General features: G+C 42.3%; 2 protein-coding genes across 4 annotated transcripts; one reads left to right on the top strand and one right to left on the bottom strand.

Moving 5' to 3' along the window:
• Positions 1-735: 735 nt before the first annotated feature.
• LOC139205814 (discoidin, CUB and LCCL domain-containing protein 1) lies at positions 736-13,322 on the bottom strand. Of its 3 annotated transcripts, none has more exons than XM_070836140.1 (15): positions 13,169-13,322; positions 10,140-10,361; positions 9,283-9,420; positions 8,105-8,156; positions 7,943-8,015; positions 7,713-7,846; positions 7,540-7,577; positions 7,139-7,330; positions 6,625-6,737; positions 6,311-6,485; positions 6,129-6,221; positions 5,891-5,984; positions 5,479-5,516; positions 5,283-5,393; positions 736-2,087 (listed from the first exon to the last, which is right to left on the bottom strand). In XM_070836140.1, the coding sequence occupies exons 1-15, from the start codon at positions 13,269-13,271 to the stop codon at positions 1,684-1,686; spliced, it is 1,980 nt and encodes a 659-aa protein (XP_070692241.1). In that variant the 5' UTR covers positions 13,272-13,322; the 3' UTR covers positions 736-1,683. The 3 variants fall into 3 exon arrangements, with proteins under 3 accessions (XP_070692241.1, XP_070692242.1, XP_070692243.1); XM_070836141.1 differs by having other exon boundaries at positions 5,283-5,390; XM_070836142.1 differs by lacking the exon at positions 10,140-10,361.
• A 718-nt stretch (positions 13,323-14,040) lies between these two features.
• LOC139205704 (glucocorticoid modulatory element-binding protein 1-like) lies at positions 14,041-20,702 on the top strand. Its single transcript, XM_070835994.1, has 10 exons — positions 14,041-14,104; positions 15,259-15,388; positions 15,753-15,811; positions 16,045-16,166; positions 16,349-16,452; positions 17,037-17,221; positions 17,577-17,726; positions 19,454-19,591; positions 19,820-19,936; positions 20,021-20,702. The coding sequence occupies exons 2-10, from the start codon at positions 15,276-15,278 to the stop codon at positions 20,563-20,565; spliced, it is 1,533 nt and encodes a 510-aa protein (XP_070692095.1). The 5' UTR covers positions 14,041-14,104; positions 15,259-15,275; the 3' UTR covers positions 20,566-20,702.
• The last annotated feature ends 185 nt before the right edge of the window (positions 20,703-20,887 follow it).

Genomic DNA, 20,887 nt, shown 5'->3' with positions numbered 1-20,887 from the left:
CTTTTCTATTACAAATTTTTGACACTTCAAAGCATTTTAAGGAAAGGTTCTGTACATTTTATATTGAGAAAGTCAATCACGCCATAACAAAAAAAAGCTTGTGATTCATGATTTAACAGAAGTTTATACTTCAGACGCCCGTCGACATTTTTCTATTAGCGAGGAATCAATTGGCCTGTTTGTGCAGATTCATCGCCATCACTGCCACAGGCTTGAAGTCTATCTTAAAGTAACCTTAAACACCTTATTGCACCAGGCCGGCTCCTAAAGTGTTTCACTTAATACAGTTGTTTTCTTGTGCCTTATTCAGCAGTGGAGTTTAGCGAATCAACTAAATGTGACACCACAAAGCTTTTCAAAACATTTCTAAAAAGATCACATTTTTTAGGGTCTTGTAACATTTTCAAATATACATGAGGACTTCTCACTGCCACCTGACCCTCGTATGAGGAGTCTTGTAATACAGAAAAGTACAATTTCCTATGTTATGCTTTCTTCTTCTTTTGTATTTTTCCTCTTAGGTGATCTGTGTGAACAGAAGCAACGTCACATTGGTTTATTTAGTTTAAGAGTCTTAGGAATCTAGGAAAGACCTATATTTATCATTGAGAAATCAAAGAATATCCAGTAGTCTTTGCATGGAATTGAAAATTAGAGAATACAGAGCTAATTATAATTAATACTGAAGTGTTTCTCTCAGTGGCAAAAGCCTAATAAATAACATGAAAGCCACATGCTGGAATTGGTTTTTAATGTTAAGATTTTGAGACACTTAAGCCCTCAAAAGGGAAAATAAATCTCTGCTTTCCCAGAATGGTGGGAAACAACATGACAGCAGATGTGGAGTTTGGTTGAGGTATGTGTGTCGTGCTCAAGGACACTGCAGTAGGTTGAATCCCAGGGGCTTTCACCCACGTGAAGGAAAGTCCTCCATCCTAATCGCAACACCACCTTACCTGTTGTGCCTTTCTGTGTTATACTATCATCCATGCGCCTGTGTATGTTAGAAATAGATAACAATAATCAAAGGAAAGAGAACCAGTAGGCAAACAATTACAGAATTCATTATTGTTAGACGTTTAAAATTCAAGAGAGCCACCTAGTGGTTATACATGACCATAGCAACAATCTTAACCACTTTGTTAAAGTGTACCTTTTATAGTGCTTCTTTAAAATGTTTTTTCTTTTACAAGAACAAGTTGAAATTATACATTGTGAATACAATGTTTTGTGAGGACAAGTAACATATTCAATCCACTTTTTTTTTTTTTTGTTGCATTAACCTGTTAAATAGACTGAAACATACATTTATGTATGTGTTTTCTGAAAGTGCAGCTTGTGATTAAACATTTCATCAATAAACAGTATCTCTGAGACACCACTGAACCTGCATTTCCTCCTGTGCATCACAGGATATTTCCACTGTACATCTACATACTTCCTGGGAGGAAATATTTGCATCTCTATGGCTCTCAGTTCATTGTGTACTCTGGGTGGAGTATCCTCAAATATGCATAGTAGTCCAAAGTGATTTCTCAGCTTTGGGTGCATCACTCCCTGGAGGTTCAGCTCTGTCAGCGTTAGTACAGTCTGGACAGCACAGTCCAGTTTAGTGTCCACGTGAGGTCACCCTGAGTGGTCCTCTGGTCCCAACACACATTTTAGTCTCTCAGATTTCTGTGTTCACAAGGGCTCCTCGTACGTGTGCTTCTGTAGTAAAGAGTCACATGACTTGGGCTCGGCATAGACCACACTGACTGGTCGTGGGCCACTGGCGTGTAGAGCAGGAGTGCAGTAGCCATTAGACAGCATCCTGTGTGAGGGGCAGTCGTACTGAGCGTGGCCAGATATTGTCCTGGTACCAGCGGCGGGTGCTGGCGCAAGAGGTCCATGAGACTCTGAAGGCTGCTCACTGAATGGGGTGGCATACTCGGGCTCTGGGGGAAGAGGCTCCGCATACTCTGGCAGGTTGCCTGGAGTGTCATAATGGTTGAAGGTGAAGGGGGCGGTGTAGCCTTCATCTGAGGAGGGCCTAAATGTTGACCCAACTTTCGGTCCAATAGCTGCAACAGCAGGCTCGGCGTAGTCTGGAAAGATGAGTAAAAAAATATATATATCTGTTAATTGGAGATTCATTAAAAGGTTCCGTATTATGCAAAATGCACTTTTTAATGCCTTTTCAGCATAAATGTGCGTCCCTGGTGTGCCTATAGATTGCCAAACTCTGAGAAAAGACCACCCTCTCTCCGTTTCTTCTGCTCCAACTTTCAGTAAATGTGTGTGAAAACACTCAGTTTAGATTTGGCCCCCTTTATGATGTCATAAGAGGATCTGTTGATCATGTGACCTCCTCCAGCCCCTCAGCAGGCTGACTGTCCTCGCCCACTGAAAACCTCCTGTCCACCATTATATAATTTCCTCACTAACTCCAGTTCCTGGTAACACGAAGACGTTCAAGATGACAGTGAAGCAGCAGATTGTTCTGTTCCTTCAAAACAAAGCGTTCAGACAGAGGCTGAAACAGCTGCAGCAGGAATGCCTGCTGTGAAAAAAATATTTTCACTGAACATTAAACCCTGTAAAGCTGTTAAAGTAGACCTCCAAATACAAGTATGAACTCGAAAATTAGCAGAATATGGGACCTTTAAACATTGGCACGGGTATCAGCTAAAATCACCATCAAGAGCCAGTTCAGTTTCAGTCCAAAATTAATCTTACATATTCAGTTTGTGGTACCGTCATTTCCACTGATGGGCAGTAACGCGTTAGAAGTAACGCGTTACTGTAATCTAATTACTTTTTTCAAGTAACGAGTAAAGTAAGGGATTACAATTGCAAAAACAGTAATTAGATTACTGTTACTTTCAGGCTGCGTTACTGCGTTACTAAATCGTGATTTTGTTTTGTGAGACTGTCTCGTGACAATGACGTATTAGCGGCGCGACGTCAGTGGTAAACAACAGACAGGTGAAGTGAAGAACAAGAGACAACATGGAGCGCGGGAGAGAGCAGGAACATACCGCGTTTAATGGTTGGAAGTACCGGCATTACTTTGAGTTTGACTCGGTAAAAGGTGACAAAAATATTAGCGTCCGCTGTTCACTGTGCGTGGGAAGAAAACCTTTATCCACATCAAAAAATTCCACCTCAAATTTAACCAAGCACCTAGCTAGCCGGCACGGGAATGTCAAACCCCCGGTTCCCCCCACCGACATGCCCGCTGCGGCTACCACATCCAGTTCCACCGGGCGAAACTTCGAGGGCCCCTCTCCTGCTAAACAGGTGAAAATAGACTTGAGAGCGACAGGACTTAGTGATGCAATGTGCATAAAGTTAAAAGACTGAAACTGATAAAACAAGTTTTAAAAAAGACAGTTTCATTTGATTCAATTTTCTATAATGGAATATGCAGAAAGAATAGAATTAGGCTGAAAGGTCTATCGCTTTATAGTGTATTCAGGTTGTGCATCATGTTTTTGAAAAGTAACTAAGTAAAGTAATTAAAGTACCTAATTACTTATAAAAGTAAGTGATCAGTAAAGTAACTGGATTACTTTCTTGGAGAAGTAATCAGTAATCAGTAACTTATTACTATTTCCAAGTAACTTGACCAACACTGGTCATTTCTGTAGGTGCTGCCAGCTCAGGGCAGTCACCAGGCAACCAGTGCAGAGTCCAGGATGTTACTGGCCCCAGCCAAGAAATAGTCTGGTACATGATCCCTTGTAATGCGTGAATAGTCATTTTTACACTTACACAGTTTTTGTACAGATTAAACAAGCAAGAAATGATGTGTTAATTGGGGAGCTTTAGAGGTGCTGCTGGGCTGATTTTGTTCCTGTTGGCCAGAGCCAGGCTAGCTGTGTCTCCCTGTTTGCAGGCTTTGTGCTAAGCTAAGAATGTAAGTTTCTCACAGTCACTGAAACATGAACAGCTGAATGTGATGGTTTTAACTGGTAACTGTTTTAACTCTGTCCTTGTTATGATTTATTTGTTGTGTTTCACTTTTCAACTCTTGGTAGCAATTAAGTGTTTTATCATGGGAAAAAAAAAAATTGTTACACCTGTTTAGTGTATCCCTGTACAACTCATACAGAGACCTTATTCTTAGTGGCTTTACCCTGTAAAAAAAAATTTGAATTCAATCCATTAATGCCACCTAATGTAACCCTCAAATTCACCAGGATTAAAGTATAATCTTTAAAACCACATAATTACCTTAAGGCACCTTTAAAATACTGTGATAAAATTCTTAACTTTAGGCTCATGCCTTAGGAGGACTTTCAAACAGACATGTCAGGGAAGGTTTACCCATTTTAGTTCTATATCTCTCTTACTAAACGCATCATTCATCAGCGTTAGGATTAGCCACTATATGAGGGAAATATGAGACATTTTATGAGCTTTAAAACACACTTTGATACATACCTCACTACTACTCCCATCATTGTGATGGAAAATGTCATTAAATGGGTAAGAAAACATCAACTATACCTCACAGCAGTATCCTTCAGTTAAGGTAAAAATTCCTCTATGATCAATTACTTATTTGCATCTTGTGCTGCAATTTCTGGGAAATGCTTCTTTTCTACTCAATAGCAGTCTCATACCAGGCCAATGTTGAGCCCCTGCATGAGTGTCTTGGCCACCAACAATGTCTCCTCTAATCACAGGGACAGGGGCTGACAGAGTCGTACTCAGATTGAACCAGACTGTACTCTTCGCCCCTACAGAGGAGCTCTGTGGTGTGGGAGGCCTAGACCTTACTTGAGAGCCCACGGGGAGCCTCAGAGCCAGAGCTATTTTAATTAGACAGGCTTCAAGTGAGGGCTTTGATTGTCTTAGCTTTGACCCTCTGTCCTGTTTATCACTGGACCTCTCAGTGAAGGGCCCCCACAGTGGGGGAAGGGACGGGGGAGGCAGTGAGGAGGGCTGGTGGTGTGGAGGGGGAGTAGGCTGAGCGCCCTTTATCGAGCTCCAATTAAAGGGTCTCTTTCAGAAAGGCTCTGTGGACCAAAGAAAGGAATGTTTATACTGCGACTGGGTGATGGGCTGAGCCAGGGGAAAGAATGGACAGCCCGTGGAGAGAGCTGTTTGCCTGTCAGGCCTGGCATGAGCTCCTCAAACTGACCACTGAAGCCAGAGATTGTTAGAGCAGGAAATATGGAGCAGCGAAGGCAGAGTTCACAACTTAACATCAGCAGTAACCTCTGAATGGGCAGTGAAAAGGGCTAGGAAAAAAGCAGCAGCTGATAATAGCAGCTGTAAGTATGAACTCTCACCATTAAGAGGAGGGCTAGGTAGAGCATCATGGACATTTCGCTCCAGAGGGTAGGAGATGAGCTCTGATTGTGGGCAGGGGAGACCCTTTGCCTGGAAACTCTGACAACCTACTTGACACACAAATGAATATAGTCAGAGGCTTTTTAACAGAAGGTTGAAAAGTACCAGAAAAAGGTCGAAGAGCGCTTGACTTACTTGTTGGTAAGGAGTACTTCATCTGTGAATCCTTTTTCCTACATGGAGAAGGAGATGAACACAAAGCATTTAAGTACACACTGTGGCTACTGAATCATCCTCACTAGAGCTCAAACAATTAAATGACAAATCGGTCAATAAATATTTCAATCATCGATTTGGAATTTCTGTCATTTCTCACTCAAATTTTTTTTAAAATTTCTGATTTAATTGAAAAAACAAATTACCAGCAAATTAATCAAAAATAAAAATAATCATTATCAAGCTCGTTATCTTTGGCTGTCACCAAAATTACTAAGGTATGAATCAAATAATAGCTTTTAATATAGAGTGAAGTACTCCAATTAGGGTGTGTGCAAATTGTATTCAATAGATGAATTCAGAAAAAGTCAACAGTATTAAAACACAGTACCTTCGCTTCCACCAGACTCCAGCTAACAGACAACTGCCGCACATTATCAGCGCCAGGACCACTCCCACTGCCACTATGACCGGCTGACTGGAGCCTGAGGGACAGTAAGTGTCTCAGTGAGTAAACAGTGTGTGAGGAGGAAATGCAGTTTATTGCAATGTACACAATGTTGAATGTAAGAGGATAATCATTCTCATTGCACACGCATGTGAAATTAGTGGGTAATACATGTACACACTCAGTCTTGTTTCCACTAACACTGGGCCGTCTGTGGGTGTCGGAGTGGGGCCGGGGCGTGGTGTACCCATGTTCACTTTGATGGATGGAGATTCTGTTGGATCATAATATCAGGAGTACAGACATAACTTCACACTGCTTAACAGACTGTATCAACAGATTAAGTTTAGTGAGAATACCCACCAGCGGCTGAGCGTGACCTTGGTGTGGCCTTGGCAACAGGACAGCCAAGGACTTGGACCTGAGCTGAAGCTCGGCCATGCCAGCTCAGCGGCTGTAGCCGTACAAAGCGAGCCACCACCGGAGGAACAAAGCTGTTGAGAACCCTGAGGTGGCCATCGGTATAGGCCCGAAACACCTGGGAGCCACAACAACCATGTTACTCATTCACAGAGACCACCGGGGAGCTTACAGTTTAAACCCAGTTACCACATCAGCTCTGCGGAACTCAAAAAGTAACATCACATGAACATCAGTGAGTACAGTACAATGCATACCTTTTTTTCTTTGCTGAGAGCACCTTTGTAAAGCTTCCAATTTTTTCTGTCCTTGCTGAAAAAAAGACTGTAGGATTCTATGTAGTTCTCGTTTGATCCTGTCGTTATTATTCCTGAAAGAAAGAGAGCACGTTTTTGGCTCGGCACTTGAGATGAAGTGATTTCATTTAATACAGCAAGACACTGCGGAAATTAAAAAATAGACTGACACACAATAAACAGGACCTTGAATGTAGTACTGAGTAAAAACTAAATATTGTTCATTTTAATGAAGGAACATGAAAGCGTGTGGCTCCCTGATATGATGTTTTTAATAGTTTTTGGACATCTTAAAAATATATCAGGGAGGACACATAATACATAGTACCATTAGTACATTTGTAGGATAAATTCTTTGTTGATTTTGGCCTTTTCAGTATTATATTATCAGACATATCCTTTCAACCGCTTCATTGAAGTGTATTGAAATGTTTTAGATAAGCGTCATTTTAATGATAAATTCACACATTTTTACCTGTTACAGTGCGTCTATCGCTCAGCTCCAACTCCACCCACGGGTTGGGGTCATTACTACCTGCTGCCCAGGGTAGGAACTCTTGGCTAGAACCCATGTTTCTGGAGGACCAGAACTTTGTGTGCTCTTGACTGTTTCTATCCCAGACAGATGAAGCATTCAAACCAGAAACACTCTGGATGTTGCTGCATTCTGTTTGGGGACCGCAGGAAAGAGAGGACCAATCAAAGTGGTTCATTATGTAACCCTGAGCTTATGGATGACAGGATTGAAGGAATCACTTTTCTAAAATCCTAAAATACTACAGCATGCCTTGAGAAATGAAAAGCAGGAATGTAAATAATGTGTTACTTGTAGTAAATGGGTTGAGACATGCAAAAAGACTGGGCCTGCCTTCATACCTTGGCTGAAGAGCAGCTTCTTTTCAGATAATGATCCCCTGTCAAAGGAAAACGGTGAAAAGGTCAGTACATCTACACAAAATCCAATATAAACTAATCTGAGCTCAACAGCAGCCACTATGACATTAATGTAATCTCTCATTCATTTTTCAACTGAATAACAGCAGACACACATTTTTGAGAGGACTCCATTGGCGAAGGTGGATTCATAGAGTGTAAGACTTCTCCCACGATTCACAGTGACGTGGCCTCCCAGACTGTCAGATGCAGCTCCAGCATGGACAGCAGACTTGCACAGGACTGAGGTCTGTAGCAGAGGGGGGCATACCAAACACCTTAAGACACAAATTCAATGAATAACTTGTGCTCGGAAGTCAAAAAAAGTTCACCACACTTTACTTACATCTCTGTAACCCTGTTCAGAGTTTCCCCAAACGTCCCCTGTGACATTCTTACATCCCGCAGGGCAGTACACACTGAGAAACAGCAGAGCAACATGTGAGAAACATTCGCTGTTCTACTGAAACAGATTCTGTTATGGAAAATGTAGATGTTGACCACTTACCGAAAATGCTGCGAGCTAAAATGAGATCCTCGTTGTAAACAAGAAATGAGATCTGCAACAGTAAAACACACAGAGATTAAACTTTAAATTAAAAACACTCCTGTAGACTAATTCAAACTTATGAATTAGTCTACAGGAGTAAGTTTCTGTATTGGTGGACTTGAGTAGTGCTGTGTGGGAGCCAGTATGTCAGGGTTACATAACACCCACCGCCATTAACTCAACCACACACAAACAGACTCTGTGTGAGACGGTCTAGCATGTTCTACGTGTGCTATATTAGGGGATGAGTGGTCATCACTGTTGAAGTGACTAAACCCTTTGTTTCTGTGACTTTGTCATAGTTCACGAGCACAGCGAGTGGTCCTCGTGTGATCACAGTTAACAGACAGTGGTTTGTATGTCTGAGCACGGGCTTAGATCCAGACATCGCCGGATTTCATAAACAACTCAGTACAAAACAGGAAACTATGATACATACTGTACAGAATGGATTACTTCATTCAGACAAAAGGAAACTACCTCTAAATATAGACAAGGACTCAGACCAAACAAGTCTGCATGGTCATTAAAATGATACACGAGAAGAACATGAACTCTGTAACTACCACAAACAGTAACTGCACATTGATTGGGATTCAAATGCAAATGTAATATCTGTTGTTGCACTGGAAGAGAGAGGTACAATGTGTGGCCTTGATAACTGCTTAATCAACAGCCTCTGGATTGCAGCAAACATGTAGTGGCTAGTGGGCTTGCACTGGTTAACCGGCTGATGAAGAGGAGGAGGAGCGAAAAAGAAATCCAGCCACTCCGAGTGACAGACTGAAGCCTGAGGCCTCACTCCATTCAGCCTGAGAGAAGGAGTCTGACTTTCTGAGCAAACACGCCAAAGCAAAGACAGCGATGGAGGATGAATGCCAATAAGAAGTGACTCATGCTCTCACAACCACACACACAGGAACAAATATTCACACAGACGCTGGTGTTAAATTACACCAGTGCAAACTTGTCAACGATCAAATTTTAGAAATTCAATTCAAATCTGGCGGATCCAGCTGAGCTACGTGCTCTATGTGCTCAGTTACAATAACACACAACAGTAACATATGGATTATTGCTAATTGTGAAGTGATTACGATAAGTATTGGTTTGCTGTTCAGTTACAAATGTCATACCTTGATATTGGTTTGTGGCATAGGACAGTAGAAACCCTCGTCCCGAGCGGTGTGGGCCTGACTTGAAGGTTACTGTCACTTCATTGCTTTCAAGTGTCACATTCTTCTGTGACGCATCAAGCTTCCCACACACCGGACCTGTGAACACACAAGACACATAAACCACATTTTAAAAAGCACATCAACAAAAACAAGTCATTTTCTGACACACAGTGTATACAAATGCCAGCAAATCACAGTCTTGAACAGTGGACTACTGTCAGTCCCTTTGTGTGCATGTATCAACAGACGTAGATGATATAAGTCAGTCTAACCCTACCTGTGCTTTCCTGTCATGTTTGCATCCCATAGCTACAACTGCAAAGTAAAGAGCAGAGCCGTTGGGACTGTCACATGGGAAATCTGCACGCAAGAACACATCTAATAAAAACCACCAACCTCCCAACTAATAAAAAGCATGAGCCAGGTTTTGTGGAATTGGATAATAATAATAGCCCAACAGAATATTTATATCCCATGAATCTCTCAGCTCTCATCTTGGTAAGATGTCAAACTTTTATGCCCTCAAGACACGTCTTGATACACCTGGTTGGAAGATGTGCATACGTCTGTTGTGAAATTGGGTTTGCCTCTGCTGTCAGTGTGTAAGTGGAATGGCATGCTCTGTGTGTAGTCCACAATCATGTCTGGCAGAACATCAGTAAGGACATGGAGTGTGAAAAATCGATCAGTGGCTATTTCAGAAAAGAATCAACACAGGAGGCATGATGGCACTTCTGTAATGTCCCAGACACAGTGATCAGACCTGAGGGACATATTTTAAACACACTGTATTCCATCAGTGTGAACAAGCTTACCCAGACTGGGTTCTCCGTCCTTGCCTGTGATCACAAGAGAGCCATTGCTGCAGCCTGGACTGCTCTCAATGTCAAAATCCCCAAACAGCAGTCGCAGCGAGCGTCCCTCAGGCACACGCAGCCTCCACTTACACCAGGTGTTACTGGGGTAGGTGCCGGGGTAGTTCTGAGAGGCCAGCGTGCCAGACTCTGTGCCCAGCACTGTGTGTCCGCAGCCATTACCTGAAACAAAAAGAACAGAGTTTCATTCCAAATTTAGATACAGGCCACTCGCGAATGAACAGGCTCTTTAAAAGTTACCTTAGAGTTTGATGTTTTGAGTCACTTAATAACTTTTCCACAAAAAACTGTCTTTATGAGGATTGGACCGTGTTCGGTTTTTCAGTGCTGGATGAAGCTTCAACCATAGAAGAAATTAACAAAAGTTACTAATGTCTTCACCTTTAAAACATTAATAGAACAGAATACATTTCTATTCTCGTAAAGTACAGACAGTTTTGATGTCTAAATTCACTTCACACCGTGTACAAGGGCTGCAACTATTGATTATTTTCATTAAGAAAAAATTTCCAGGAGCTGAAGTTGGTACATTGGCTTGTTTAGTCTGACCAACAACTCAAGATCCAAAGTTGTTCAGTTTAGTATTATAGAGGAACATGCACATGTTCACATTTGGCAGGCTGGTACAAATAAATTATTGGCATTTTTTCTATCATCAAATAATCAGATCTTTCTGTTGATCGACTAACTGATTAATTGCCTACTTGTCTCAGTTGTACAGTGTACCGTCAATCATATTTACACATACCGACTACCAAGAATTGTTCATTTCTCACACGGCTGATGGATATCAGAGTATTTTAGTACAAATTGGTTTCACTTCTGCAACATCTGCAGGCCAAGAGTTACCAGCTGAGCACCTCGAGCCTAAATAAAGCCAAAATCCTGCCAACAGTTTCATCATTCATTTCCTTAATTCAATACACACAATATTAAGGGCTTTGCTGATGCAGAACAGATGAGTAAAACATGTCCTCTGAACATGCACAGCAGACCAGGCCATGTTTATTCTCTTCTGATCATAACCGTGAGATCCTGCCGGTGATGAAGTTCTCAGCTCCAAAGACTAAGATGGATAAACTGCACACACTCTTTTAAGATTGAATACAAGATTGAATACATTGAATCTAGAGAGAAAGAGCCAGAAAATGGATCAAAAGTATTTTCTTAATTTATTAATTTACTTTCCCTCTGAACAATATTTTGTTGTTGAATGCTGATTCATTACATCCTCTGACCTGTGGTTGCTGTGACTAACACTTTTGACTGGAACGGAGAACACAAATATTTAGATAATCTAGCATCACTCGCAGAAAATAAATGAGTCAATTCCCACAGTGGTCACACAGATGTAAGAGCTGTGGGGGCGGCGGACACGAAACCTACCCCCAGAACGTCAAATGTACGTGGACGCATTCCAAGAATGGTCAAAACTTGAAAAAGGCATCAGGGTATGTCTGAGCCTACACATCACCCTGTCCTTGTCTTCCATAAAAGGCTCCAGGACATTTGTTGAAGGGGAAACACCCTCTCACCCTGTGTCACACACATCCTCCATCACAGCCCTACTGTTCCCCTACTTCCCGACAGCTCTTCAGCTCCCTAATACCATAAACCTTTGGATGTTATTGCCCCTCCTCAAGTCCCCAGAGGATTCCCTGGAAATGCCAAAGCGACATACTGTAACCGTAGGCAACAGAGTGTGGATCCGCCGTTACCTTCCGGTGGGAGGCCACAGAGACCGCAGCTCTGGGGACGTTCTGGGTGGCCGGTAATCTTCCCCCGCTCACTGAACCCTTTCACCTACAGTCTGTGTCTAGTTTCATACAGAAAGGGATACGCGCTCAGCCTGTTCTGACCAGTTTCGAAAAATTAGAAGGTGAAAAACTGAAAACTAGAGTCGAGCTGGGTGGCAAGATAGCAGACAGTCAATCAAAAGCAGCCCAGCGACATTGTTTTCCACTTGAGGCTTTGCTGGCAGGCCTTTGCAGGTCCACGCTAGCAGACAGGATGTTCACCTGTGCTACCTGTCACTACACTTACCTTATCCTGTCTTGTGTGCCAATCACAACGTTACAACAGAGACGCTGAAATGTTTCCCCCCCATATCCTGGCCCCACCAAAGCTGCTTGCATACTTTCCAGCAAGTTCAACATGATTCAGAATAAGTAATTGACCCTGGGCTTAATCATCTTCCGATGTGAGGAAACCTAAACCCCAGAGACAGATAAAAACAACAGAAAAGACTTGTGGACAGGCTGATTGCTGCAGTCGCAGACTGCGGGGGAGTAAACTGCTTTTTCTGTTTGTCTGTGTGTATGTATGGTCACTGTGAATCACCCTGCAGATGGACTGGATGGCTGTCTAAAAAAAAAAAAAAAAAAAACCTGTGGGAAAGGTGCTCTGATAGCTGGGCTCAGTAAGTAAACATGCACTAGGGGATAGTATGTAAAGAATGCTACCATGACTCCACATGACCTTTACACCCACTTCAATTTCAAATACAGTATTTTGCCTCTAAATTAAACACATACTGTATAACTAGACTGAAGTTTCGGGTGGTTAAGACCATAAAAGTAGAATTGACAGCAGAACATGTCAAAACTGTCAAGACTTGTGCTGTGCAGAATCCAGGCCCAGGTAATACCTGAATACTTAATGATAACAGCTGCTAATGTTAAACAGGACGTCTGTATGATTAGCTAGTTTAGTTTAGGTGGGATACAGTTAATGTTTTAAAGCCTGTTGGTCACTGGTGCTTGTCCTACTTGTGCCAGTGGTTTCAAGCTATGTCACTACATACAAGAAACGCACCGTTAAGTTAAAATAAAGGACGAAATACTCTGTTTTTAGCAGCTCGTCACCGGGAGTAGCAGCAGTAGCAGTTAGCTAACGAGATAACTGAAATAACACCTCATGTCACATTCTTTATCTTATCAAAAGCGTCAATAAAATCGGTTTTTTCTTACCCTCTTGGCCGTGAACACCTACGGAAAAGACGCTAAAAGTGATCCAGAAACCACTAACAAGAGACTTCACGGCATGCCGGATGTTTTCGCACTTTACAAGCATGATTTCCAGAGCTCTTCGTGGAAAAAGTAAGGTGCAAACTCCGACGGCTGGAGGCTCTGGCTCCAGTAAAAAGTTATAGTACAAAGTACTGAATATTTACTATTGGCTATGGGAAGTAAACTCGGCCTCTCATTGGCTCTCCGGAGTGTCAATCAAAGACTCGGGCATTCCATTCCCAAATAGGGGCGGGCTGATTTGTAGGTGTGTGCTGATCTGAGACCAGCATTTGGCGTCAATATTAATGATTCACTCCCATTTGTTAGGAGGGCAAAACTGAACCTGGATCTCGTGTCGCTATATTCGCCCACAGCGGCTGTTTCTTATATTTAACGCCATCATATAAATACAGAACTACATTTCTTTTTTCTAAGAGCAAACTCCGCCACCTTCCGGTGAAACACGGGCTACAACAAAAGCACAACACGCAACTGTTTCATGAATGACGAACACAACAAACAGCTCACACAATGCAGCGCTGTGAAGTCTAACACCCACCATGGGGAAAACATTCATTTAATAATAATAATAATAATAATAATAATGACACTTGACGGCTTCCTCATGGGTGGAAAATGTGTGTGTGGAGCTCGAAGTCGTGCAGCTCGTGCAGCGCCCTGGCTCAGAGGTGCTCTAGCCGGGCCGCGCGCTCGCACGTAAAGAGCAGTTTGACCGATTTACACATCGCGTGCGAACTAACCGCTTCTCGTGACAGCGGGACAGATGCTTCTCAGGCAAATGCTGCATCCACTGCAGGAAGTGTGGCGGAGCAGCACGGCGCATGCTCTAGCGCCACTCCGACAAGCGGAGGATGAATTATCTCCCGCTGTAACACGGTAGGTGAAACTGTGACTATATTGTTTAAAGTAGCAGGAAGTGTAGAGATTTGTTTCTTCTTCTTCTCTGTGTGTGTGTGTGTGTGTGTGTGTGTGTGTGAGTGCACCCTCCTGTTGTTCAGGAGCGCGCACCGTCTCACCGTTGTTGGCCGGGGTGTGCGTGCCGCCGCTCCAACAGACGTCAGTTGAGTGGGTGAAGGAGGGTGAGAAAGGCACGCAACTGTCCGTGAAGGAGTTGGTGATCCAACAAGAGTTACTTGATAAACAGCGTGTTGATCAGTTTATTGTAGGCTGCACCTCCCTGCATGGAAAGGCTGCCTTGTTGTGTTTCTCCACCATGAAATAATCCTTGCACACAGTTTGTAAAGTGATCCTCCATTTCTGATGTCTGTGCCTGTATGTCTAAACGCTTCAGCTGCTGCTTGAGTAGAAAAGAATATTATGGACAGAATCAAACTAGGATAAATGCAGTTTTTATATGTTGTGCATTTGTTAACATCTACATTAGCAGTAATTGAAGGCGTGTAATAACCTTATACTCAATAATTTAACTGTAACCTTCTCAGAAAGTGTGTAGGATCATAGCATGACAGCAGACACAAAGAAATAATTCTCTGGAAGCTGATAACAACTGGAAATTGATTATCAGGCTTGATATGAATTTGTAAAAACACTCCTGCAGATAAGATTTGTTCAACAGGTCTTTTATTGGCATGATTTGTGGCAAAAGTAGCAGTCTGAATGCAACAAGGTTGTATAAAACAGTGCTGATATGATTTGATTTGAGAGTCTGTCTAAATAGATTTAAAAAACACAACATTTCACCTGTTGAGTCCACTGTGGCTATTGTATTGCAGCACACTTTTTTTTTTTTTTTTTACGATTTAGGGTTTATAACCCAGGATTTTTTTAAATTGTAAGCCCTTGTCCCATCATCTGGCATATTCATGTGCATTTTCAACAGCAATATAAGAAGCAGGGCCTGCACATATGAGGATTATGTCATTTTAAGCCCAGCATGGATTCTCATCTATGACAGTTGCATGCCAGAAAACACTGTTGGGGGAAGGTTTCATTGACTTGTGTGTGCATTAAATAGCATCATGTGTGTGAGCTGGATGTTAACATGCGTGCTTGGCCCTCTGTGCGTGCAGCTCTGTGGGGAGGGGTGATGGCGGGTGCTGAGGTCACTGTGTCTTCAGGGGATGTCATGACAGTGAAGGAAGAGGAAGGGGAGTCCAGTGGCAGCAACCATAATACTCAAGTCATCCTGCACCTGCATGGGTAACGTGATTTCTACCACTAAAGGGCCACTAGAGGTTTTGCATGTGCAGTGTGAAAAAATAATGAGACAAATATTAATGTGATGACAGCTTTGTATAAATGTATAGACAGATACAGATTTTCAGCATCATAATGGCATTTTGTCCTGCGCTTCTTGCCCATGTAAGCAAATCTTATGACATTATTCTACATTAGTGCTGTTTTTATTCAGTTTGATGCAGAACACAACAGTAAAGCTATGTCCAGAAAAAGAAATGGTTGGATATTCACTAGCTATTCACCTATCCTGCTGTTAAATTCAGAAATATCGGCTCAGCATGGCACGATGTTTCTATTTAAAGTGAGAATCTGTCGCCCTCTGCAGGGTAAATGATGACATTGCTGACACTGGCACGACAGTCCTGGCCATAGAGACACATCATGGTAAGTGACACGGAGGCTTTTCTCTTCACTACTCAGAGACGCATAAAATTAACAACTAATTTATTACCATGAATGTGTTAAGTCCACTAATGAATCTCCCTCTGTGCACAAACATGAAGAATACCAATTAACCTCCCGGGTTTGAACTTGAACTTAGTGTTTTACTGATGAGTGTACAGTGAAATCCCACCCTGTTGCCGCAAGCGGTTATGTTTTCGGCTTGTAATCTTTAGAGGACAGTAAAGCAGAAGGAGAGGAGATCGAGTATGGCTACCCCATCACCTGTGGAGACAGCAGAGCGGTTCTACTTTTTAAGAAGTTTGTGTGCCCTGGAATCAACGTCAGATGTGTCAAAGTAAGCAGATGATTTGGCGTGATCAAAAGGCGGTGACTCATCTGTTCATCAATAATATAAAACAACTTAGTTAAACCAGACATGATCATCTTCTCATCTCATCTGTTCATGTGTTCTTCTTTGGGCCACACATTCCCAGTAACTCTGATAAATATACATTGTGTCGCCTTCTTCTCTCACAGTTCAATGACCAGCTCATCAGTCCAAAGCAGTTTGTACACCTGGCAGGGAAAGCCACTCTGAAGGACTGGAAAAGAGCCATCAGACTGGGAGGGGTAATGCTCAGGTAGACTTATGAGAATAACAAAAAGAAAACCACTATTTGTCTGTCTGACCTCCCTCTCAACGCTGCAGGTAGACACATACATGCTAACTGTAAATCTGAATGACCTTCAATGGGGTGAAATTACTTTGTTACGTTGGGGTTAACGTGTCACACCTAACCCACCTTAATCTAATGCAGCCAACAGCATATCTCATTCGTATAATTTGCGCTTGCGTCAAGTCTGTCTGTGTTGAGGTTTGCCAGTAAATTCCAGAGGCAGTGGGTAAGCAGCGTTATTATGATAGCAGGATCAAATACCAAGCAAGCAAGCAGCTGAGTGATACTTCTCACCCGTTTATCATGTTTGTGCTTGTTCTAGGTGTTACAGTGAGTCAATATGCCAACTCAATAGGCAATATCTGCTCTTTTCATCTGTATTCCTCTAGAGGTCAGATCAATGGGCTTTGTGTCAAACAAACCTGTGAGAAGCCATCGGGATTGTTCAACAAATCCATACTTTAACACCCCTCTCCAGCTGTGTACCAAAAATATGTTCTCGGATAGATAGATGCATTGTTCTTTTTAACCTGCTTCTCCCCACACAGGAAAATGATGGACTCGGGCCAGATAGATTTCTACCAGCATGACACAGTGTGCAGCAACACCTGCCGCAGCACTAAATTTGATGTGCTGATCAACAGCACACGGCTTCCTCCAGGGACCTTAGTGCAGCCGAGCCCGTCATGTCTGGCTCTCGACCCTCTTGGAGGACAGATGCCTCCCCTGACAGGTAGATTTCAGTTGGCATTTACAGATTGAGTTTTTTTTTTCTCACGCATATGCTTGGGCTGCTGTTTTGTGTTATATCTTAGAGATAATGCAGACAAAAACATTGTAAAATGTACTTGCAGTCATAAACAAATAGAACCTTCTGACACATGCCATTGAAGCTCAAGGACAATAAAGATTTAAGAATTGAGCTGAACATTTATAGCAGTCAGATACCTTTGATAATGCGACTGCATCCTTAATGAGCAACCACTGCACAGGAAAAAAAAATGGATGTTGTTGGCAGTCCTTCCTCTGCCTACTCATCTTCAATGGCTATATGAGATGTTTATGCACCCTTTATGTTCTCATTTCAGGAGAGATTGTACATGATGCAGCAGAAGTAGAGGAGCCTTTGGAGGAGAAGTTCAATGCAACAGCAGAGTGGAGCCCTGGTCCAGCCCGGCCTTTAAATCCTACAACAGCCAATGGACATGCTTCAAAAAGAAAGAGGGGTGACACATCTGGTAAATACAAGAAAGGATATACGGGCGCTTGTTAAACAGACTAAACAGGATTAGAAAGAATGGGTGTAGAGAAAAAGACAGGATTAATACATTATATTGACTGTTAAGGCTTAAGAGAGGCTTCATTCATTTACTGGTGGCCTACACAACAGGAAACTACTACTTACAGGAGTAAAAACCACAGTGAGGCACAGTGTTTAAAAGCTTTGCAATCCAGCAATCTGCCAGATGTCTATCCATGGATATGTTATAACCTCCAATGTAAACTCTGGAATCACAGATGCTGCATTTACCTCTAATATTAATCAGTTTGTCAGCTGACCAAGGGCAATGTCCTCGAGGTAAATTTGGAAAGTTTATAAGATACCTCTTTATTATGGGAGGAGGCACATGTTCAATCCACTGACCTTCAGTCCTCCAGAGGCTACGCATTCATAAGCCATGTCCTTTAAAGGAGGCGAACCTTAATTTGCAACACTGTATCCTGAGGGATAAAAATGTCAAATGACCAGGAAAAGAAATGTAACATTCAGACTAAATTTCCACTGTCACTGCATGAATAATAAATGAAAAAAACAGGAAAACATTGACAACTGTGAATAACGTCAGGCTACTTGTAGTCCGTCAGTCACGCCGCTTGCAGCCACTGCTGCATGACACCTCTGATACATTAAGCCAATGAACCTCTGAATCTGCAGTTATGGGATGTTCTGCCATTCCTGCAGACTGGCCTTAAAAAGTTGCTGACCTCTGGCAGGCAGAGTCACATTGTTTTATATTACCATCGACGGCATTTGACATTTGTAAGTGTGGCTTTTTCTTGCAGGGACCTAAGCTTTGATTTAAGGGCTTTTAAAGGTGACCTGATTAGGCATTGTTCCAGCCGGACCACAGTTGGTAACATAGCCTCAAGTGATCTTTTGTGGGAAAGGCAAATTGCACTGCCTCACTGCACAAGTGATATTGTTTGTCATGGGGCTTAAAACAAATTGACAACTCTCAGTAAATGTACTCAGCCTATAACTACACTCCTCTATCTCCAGAAATGTGTTTCTTTCCATTAGTATATATGCCTGACATGAAGAAATACATGAGCTTCAGATAGCTGTAAATGGGATTTGGAATATTTTCCGTCGGCATATTGGATTTATCTTGGCAGACATTTAAGCAAACGTTAAAGTGGACCCATTTCTTGCAAGATAAGATATCAAGCACCTCTGACATTTTATCACTCTAATATGCTCTACTTCTATTTTGCTCAGTTTTGCACAGATCCCAAGTCATTTCTTAGTCTTCCTCCAATCTGTTCTGTCCTCCTTTCTCTCCTCTTAGAGCACCTCTTTTCTAACCCATTTTCCAACACTTTCCTCTCTACCTCTATCACCCATTTAACATCCGCTCTCCAAGTGCTGCACCTCTCCCATTTTCCCTATCTCAGTACATCTTTTTTCATTGTTTCCTCAACCGTGACACTTCTTCCTATGTTTCCCTCCTCAGTTTATTACCCCCTTTCAACCCTTTAACTCTCCTCAAATCTCCCTTCCAGACATTCCCCTGCCTCCGTACACCATCTCATTTGTCCCGCATTTCTTATTTATTTTGCTCTGCCTTTTCTTCCCATTGAGTCCAATACATGCGTGCCAATACTTTCGCTTACACAGACAAACACACATGTGCAGAGTTCCCCACATATCAGAATAATGTACCACCTAACTGACCTTCTCTAGATGGAGTATTGAGCCTGTGGAAGGGTGTGGTAGACTCGGGGCTGATGGGGGAGGTTCTGTCCAGTCTCCAGACTGAACTGTTAGCGACTCTTAAGGGAGTGGAGGTTCGCAGTGAGAAGGCCAACCTGCAAGAAACAGGTGAGTTCTCACAGAGGCACCAGGCTAACCTCTGGACTGTGAAAAGAATTGCTTTAATTAAGTCAAATGTCAGTCAAGTTAGAAAAAAATGTATATCAATTTAAAAAAAAAAGACTCCATCAGCTAAATGTGGTTTGAGAAGGAAATTCATTGATATTGATTTTTTTTTTAAGTGATTTGATGCAGACAAACTGACTTTTGATGTTTTTTTTTGTTTTTTTTTATCAGATGCCATCATACTTAATTCCCTGTGTAAGATGTTTGGGCTTTTAGACTCAGTGAAGCAAGCTCTGGAACTGAAACGCAGCCAGGATGAAGGAAACAAAATCCATAACAATGTTTATGGTAAGAAAAGTGCTGAAGGCAACATATAGTACATACAGCGATATCCCAGTGGATTGTAGTAACTAATATCCTATTTTTTCTCAGTGTTGGATGAGATTTTGGAGGACCAGAGGAAACAGGGTTGTGATAAAAGCACCTTCTACAAAATTAAATCCCTGAAACACCAACGGCCGCAACGTCACAACTCCTCAAACAGTCAAACCCACAACTTATTGTCCTCGGTCAAAATGAGCCCAGTCATCCAGCCTCTCTCTGTCACTGGTGCGTCTTCTGCATCTTATGCTCAGCTCACCATCAACCCTCAGCTCTTCACCCATTTCTCTGCCTCCTCTGTCGAGTGCCACCATGTTGGAGCTGGCAGGACGCATGGGGACGGCCATGGTGTCACGCAGGAGAGGGAGCGTGAGCTCAGTAAGACGGGGAAACAGGAGAAGCTTCACAGGCTGAGACAGGAGGGCGTGGAGAAAGAGGACACCTCAGGGATTCACAAAGAGCCTGGAAAGAGGAATGTTAAGTTTCAAGAAGACCCGCACCGTAGAAGTGAGGAACCACAAGAGACAGAGAGCTTGCATGACATTGAAAAGGTGGTTATGGGAAGAAAGGCATCAAAAAAACATAAAAGTAAGTGAGGAAGAGACATGACTCCAAAGGGATTCTGGACTAAGTAAGGGAATAGACCAGAGGACTAAAATGGGAAACGATTTAGAAACTACCTTGTCAGACTATACTTTTGTTTTCTTGTATGCTCAGATACACTGTTGCCCATAAAGTTGGAATAATTGTTCAATACAATACAAAAAAAATGGAAGAGTTTGATCAATAAAGTTGAGAAGATATACACTTTATTTATCAAGAATAAATCACATTGTCACAATAATTTCACGAGAAGAGGTAAAATACATTTTATTCCAACTTTATGGGCAACAGTGTATATATATATATATACATATA

Source organism: Pempheris klunzingeri, chromosome 8 (assembly GCF_042242105.1).
Source record: "Pempheris klunzingeri isolate RE-2024b chromosome 8, fPemKlu1.hap1, whole genome shotgun sequence".
Lineage (NCBI taxonomy): Eukaryota > Metazoa > Chordata > Actinopteri > Acropomatiformes > Pempheridae > Pempheris > Pempheris klunzingeri.
Note: the sequence above shows the minus strand (reverse complement) of the source record. Positions and strands in the feature narration are given on the sequence as shown.